Raw genomic sequence first — 6,000 nt, forward strand, 5'->3', positions numbered from 1 at the left:
TGGAAAAAAGAAGAAGGGGTTCCAAGGTATGTGCTATGAATGCAACAAACCGGGCCACAAGAAGAAGGATTGCTCTATCTTGAAAAGAAAGAAGAGTCGAGGAAACCAAGGGGCATCAAAGGACAACTTTGTAGCCATGATCTCTGAAATCAATGTTATTGAAAATGACAATTCTTGGTGGATAGACACAGGTGCTACCAAGTATGTGTGCAGTGATCGTTCTTTCTTCAAGTCACTCACATCGGTTGATGATGGGACCGTCCTTTACATGGGGAACTCTTCAACTGTGGAAGTCAAGGGCATGGGACAAGTGAAATTGAAGTTCACATCTGTAAAGATGTTAATTTTAAATGACGTATTTTATGTTCCCAGTGTTAGAAAAGTTCTTGTTTTTGGTAGCCTCTTGAACAAGCATGGTTTCAAACAAGTATTTGAAGCCAATAAGTTTATATTGTCTAAGGGTGGTGTATTTGTTGGGCAGGGGTATTATGCCAATAGCATGTTTAAGTTAAATGTAATTATCAATAATGACAATGCAATGAATGATGAAGTTTCTATTTACATCATTGACTCTAATTTTTCGTTGTGGCATTCCCATTTGGGGCATGTTAATTTTCATAGAATGAAGGATATGTCTAAATGTGGTTTGATACCAGTGATGATTGTGGATAGTGAAAAATGTAAAACTTGCATATTAACAAATATCACAAAGAAATCTTTTCCAAGTATCCAGAGAAGTACTAAGTTGCTTGAATTAATTCATAGTGACTTAGTGATTTTCATAGTACTCCTACAATTGGAGGAAAGAAATATGTTATTATATTCATTGATGACTACTCTAGATTTTGCAAAGTTTATCTTGTAAATTCTAAAGATGAAGCATTCGAAAAATTCAAAATTTATAAGACTGAGGTGGAATTGCAATGTGAATCTTGCGTTAAGTGTCTAAGGACTGATAGGGGTGGAGAATATTATAATCCCACATTTTTCCAAAGCACTGGTATTGTGCATCAAGTAACGGCACCATATACACCACAACAAAATGGTGTCGCCAAGCGGAAAAATCGAGTCTTAACGGAAATGGTTAATTCTTTGTTGTCTAACTCCGGATTAAGTCACGGCTATTGGGGTGAAGCTATGTTAACGGCTTGTTATATTCTTAATAGGGTTCCTAATAAAAGGAATCCAATAACCCCATATAAACTTTGGAACAAGAGACAACCAAATTTGAGTCATATCAAAGTTTGGGATGTAGGGCCATAGTTAAAGTCCCGGAACCTAAAAGGAAAAAGTTGGGTGAAAGAGGAATTGAATGCAGATTTTATAGGATATGCTGAAAATAGCAAAGCCTACAGATTTTTAGTCATTGAACCAAATGATTCATACTCGGTTAATACCGTCATTGAATCAAGAGATGCAATTTTTGATGAAACTAGATTTGTATCAATTCCTAGATCAAAAGATATTGTTCTAGATGATCCAAGTTCTTCCACTTCACAATCATCAATCTTTCAAAATGATGAAAATCAAGATGACATTGTTGAAGTAAGAAGAAGTAAGAGAGTTAGAAAAGAAAAGACATATGGAGATGACTTCTACATCTATTTAGTAGAAGGTTCAATTGATAAAACTGGAAATAAAATTCCTTACTGTTATAATATGAAAAATGATCCCACTACTTTTAATGAGGCCATGCAATCTCCAGATGCACCATTATGGAAGGAGGCTATCCAAGATGAGATAGATTCTATTATGGAAAATAATACTTGGATCCTAACGGATCTTCCACCCGGTTGCAAACCCATAGATGGTAAATGGTTGTTCAAGAAGAAGTTAAAGGTCGACGGTACCGTGGATAAATACAAAGCTCGCTTTGTGGTAAGGGGTTTTACCCAAAAGCACGACATTGACTACTTTGAGACTTATGCTCCTATGGCTAGAATAGTCACGATAAGGGTTGCTTATTGCACTGGCCTCCATTTACAATCTAGTAATTCACCAAATGGATATCAAAACAGCATTTTTGAATGGTGATTAAAAGAGGAAATCTATATGAGACAACCCGAGGGGTTTGTAGTTAAAGGACAAGAGAAGAAAGTTTGCAAACTTGTAAGATCATTGTATGGGCTAAAACAAGCCCCTAAGCAATGACATTAAAAATTTGATGAAGTAGTTTTATCTAATGGTTTTAAAATCAATGAATCAGACAAGTGTGTTTACTCAAAATTTGAAAAAGGTAAAGGAGTTTTCATTTGCTTGTATGAAGATGATATGTTAATTTTTGGGACCGACATGGAACAGATCAAGACCACCAAGAGATTTCTATCCGCTCAGTTCTCCATGAAAGACTTGGGAGAAGCGGATGTTATTCTTGGTATAAGAATTATTAGAAATGGTGGGGGGGGGGGGTTTCTTAACACAATCTCATCATATTGAGAAAGTGTTAAAGAAATTCAATCATTTTGATTGTAATCCTGTTTCTACACCGTATGATTCATGTTTTAAATTGGAAAAAAAATGGTGGAAGGCCAATTGCTCAACCTGAGTATGCTAAGTTGATCGAGTGTTTGATGTACGCTATGACTAGTACGAGACCCGATATTGCATATGCAGTGGGTAAGTTGAGCAGATATACTTGCAATCCGAGTGAGCATCATTGGCATGCTATAAGAAGAGTACTAAAGTATCTCAAGAAAACTCTAGATTATGGCATCTATTATAGTGGGGATCCCGCTATACTAGAAGGGTATTCAGATGCAAGTTGGATAACTGATCAAGAGGTTTATTCCTCAACAAGCAAACGTGTCTTACAGATTCAACTATGGCGGCAAAATTTGTAGCCTTGTCATCCGCTTCTAAGGAAGCGGAATGGTTGAGAAATTTGCTTTTTGATATTCCATTATGGCCTAAGCCCATGCCACCGGTTTCTATCCATTGTGATAGTGAGGTCACCTTAGCTTGAGCGTACAATCATATATATAAAGAAAAGTCTAGGCATATTGGCCTTAGACATAGTTATATAAATCAATTAATTAAAGATGAGGTGATCATTGTTGACTATGTACGCTCACTTAATAATCTTGCCGAGTCTTGCCGACCCATTGACTAAGGGATTGGCAAGGGACTTGGTGTTGAGAACATCACGAGGGATTGGGTTAAAATCCATAAAGAAAGACCATTAAGGGTGAAGCCTCAACTTGACACTTGATACAACATCCAGTCTCGAGTTCAATGAATGACAACATTCTTTATTGGTTGATAGCACTTGGTATTACCGTCCTAAAGTAAGTGCTTTGTCCTGCAATTTGTTAAAAAGGAGGTTGAGTTTATAAATTCTTAATAGACCTATTGGTGGGTGTTCTTGCAGGAGCACGTTAATAAGGGTCTACCTATGTGGATGCGAAGTGGGCCGCTTCAAGAAGCTCGGGTTTGGCTTTTATGCATTCGCGAGAGGATTAGAACACAAGGCCTTATGGTGTTGGTTATAAAGGAATAATGTAATAGAATTCATGTGTGAGATACATCCTATTTTACAATATGGTGGTCGGTTCAAAAGACTTGTCTTACCGGACTATTCAGTTTAATAGAAATTGTATTCCGCTAATTTGAAGTTCAATCGCTAGATACTTCATTTATGCATGGATTCACTTGTCTCTTGTTTTCTAAAGGAATTGTTGGGTTGTTATTTTCACTTGAAAATGGTAGGGGATTGTTGGAATTTTCTAGAGAAAATAGCAGAAATAAACAAAAGGGAAACAATTATTTGACTTAAAGTTCTGATACAACATGTTGCTTTGCGAAGCGTTGCGTCGCTTCAAATATTGCTTAGGTTGATTCGTTGCACCTTTTTGGTTAGTGTTTTCTGGTGCTTTTCCAGTAGTTTTGAGACATAGACATCCTCTATAAATAGGGGAACACTCTGTGGCATAAGATATCCTGCGATATATCTCAAATACCAACATTCTTCCTTAAGAAAAATTGCATAAGTTTGGTAACTGCAGTACTGATACTTGTGTGTTTGGAGATCTGATTTATTATTTCTTCTTGGCTTTACTTCATTCTATCGCGAGAGAGTATTTGTAAGGGACAAATAATTCTCTTTGGAAAGTGATCCTAACAAGGTATACGGCTTGAAGTATATCCAGATTTTTCACCACACACACTGATTTCTTTAACACATATATATGGTAGTACTCAGTAATTATGTAAAAGTGAACTACATTGCTTCATTGATTCTAACTCCAGCAAAACTTATTGTATTTAGTTCTAATATTAAGTACCGATACGTAAAATTTGTAGATATTAGTAAAGTCTTATATATAACAACTTTTTTCAATCTATGCTAAAAGCTTATGTTTTGATTGATCCGAAACTTATCATGGAAAAGAAATACCCAACCATGACATCCAGTCCCCCATTCGAAATGAAGAATGTGTGTCTAAAATTTTGAGTGTTAACACTATATTTAGGAAAAAATAAAACAGAAGAAGAATCCATGCTATAAACAATTTGATTGAAAAGATGGAACTTCGTTAGCTGTTCATTAATTAGCAGAAGAGAACTTCTTCAGGGCAAGTAAATTAAGACCCAGGTTTTGATACAACCACATGCGATGTGATTAGATAAACTAAGGGCAAACTGCTCCTTTTCTTAAACACTACAATTAAGGAAGAGAGGTATGTAGATAAAGAGAGTTGGTAGGTATTCCCTGACCTATTTATAATCACTATTTTCTTTTTCAAGTAGAATCTGTTTCTTAGTAGTAATCTATTTGTGATATACAATAACTAATCCTCTATTGATGCTAACACATGGATACGAATTTGATACGTGAAAAAAAAAAAGATCTTAAATAATATTTAGTAGTACTTAACATCTTTCTTTCAAACAAAAGTTGAGATCCACATTTCATAAATTCCTATTACTCTTTGGTGTAAGATTTAAAATCTTTTATGTTCTTACAATTTTATCGTGAGAACTTATATGAGTTTACAATGTTTTGAGAGGTATGAAGATTAATTCTTAGCGATTAAAGGGGAGTAAAAAGGAAGGAAAAAAAGTGTGGAAATTCAAGCCATGCTCGTGCTAAATATTATAACCGATTTTTCGAGTAATAAGACGCTCTAGACTTGTTACATCTTAAAAGAGAAGACCAATTTCCTCTTCTCATTTTTGTATAGACACATGTATGTATGCGTATACTAAATAAACTAAACTAAACTAAAGTGAAAAATAAGATCATTCAGCTCGCATACCTTTCTCTTTCACTTTCTCCTATCCCGATCCTCCTCAAAATACGAAGTCAATAAATAAAAACGTCACTTAACAAATAAATAAATAAAAAATTCATCTAATCTTCATATTGTAACGTGTATTCAATACTAATTCCAGCATTATTCTTTCTCTTCTTTTTTATGTTCTAAGGCATTTTTATCCCAGAAACTTTTTAACAGCGCATGTCATTTGGAATGTACAATCATAAGCATAAATATGCTCTCTTTTGCCTTTCGATTTTTAAGTTTGTATTTCTAAACACACTTTTTGGACTCTACCCCAACATCATCCCCCCCCCCCCCCCCCCCACCCCCCACCCCCGCCCCCCCCCCCCAAAAAAAAAAAAAAAACCTTTTCCTTTTCTTCTTGAAGGGGGCAAATATAGAATTAGCTCTTTTTTCTTCTTGGGACGGAAAAGGAATTAAACAAACGAGGATATATTAAAATAATATCTAGGTCTTTTTGGACTTAAGCTAATCTGACACCTAGCAAGGGATGAAAAGATTTTCATTTGGACGTGCCAAATTGTCGTACTCCGACGACATTCTTATAGGAAAATAAGTAGTGCTGGTATTTTCGAAATTAGAAAATTAGAAATTTAAAAAAACAGTTCATTACCTCGTCAAACTTATTAAGTACAGTCAAAACTCCCGATAACAGTCTCGTTTATTCCGATATTTTTTGCTGCTATAATGAAGTGCTGTTATAGAGGACATATTATTTACC

The 6,000-nt window shown here is 35.2% G+C and overlaps 1 protein-coding gene across 1 annotated transcript; it reads left to right on the top strand.

Moving 5' to 3' along the window:
• Window positions 1–28: 28 nt before the first annotated feature.
• On the top strand, window positions 29–2,034 carry LOC142182195 (uncharacterized). Its single transcript, XM_075256238.1, has 2 exons — window positions 29–680; window positions 1,319–2,034. The coding sequence occupies exons 1-2, from the start codon at window positions 29–31 to the stop codon at window positions 2,032–2,034; spliced, it is 1,368 nt and encodes a 455-aa protein (XP_075112339.1).
• Window positions 2,035–6,000: the final 3,966 nt, after the last annotated feature.

The sequence above is a fragment of the Nicotiana tabacum genome, chromosome 6 (genome assembly GCF_000715075.1).
Source record: "Nicotiana tabacum cultivar K326 chromosome 6, ASM71507v2, whole genome shotgun sequence".
Taxonomy (NCBI): domain Eukaryota; kingdom Viridiplantae; phylum Streptophyta; class Magnoliopsida; order Solanales; family Solanaceae; genus Nicotiana; species Nicotiana tabacum.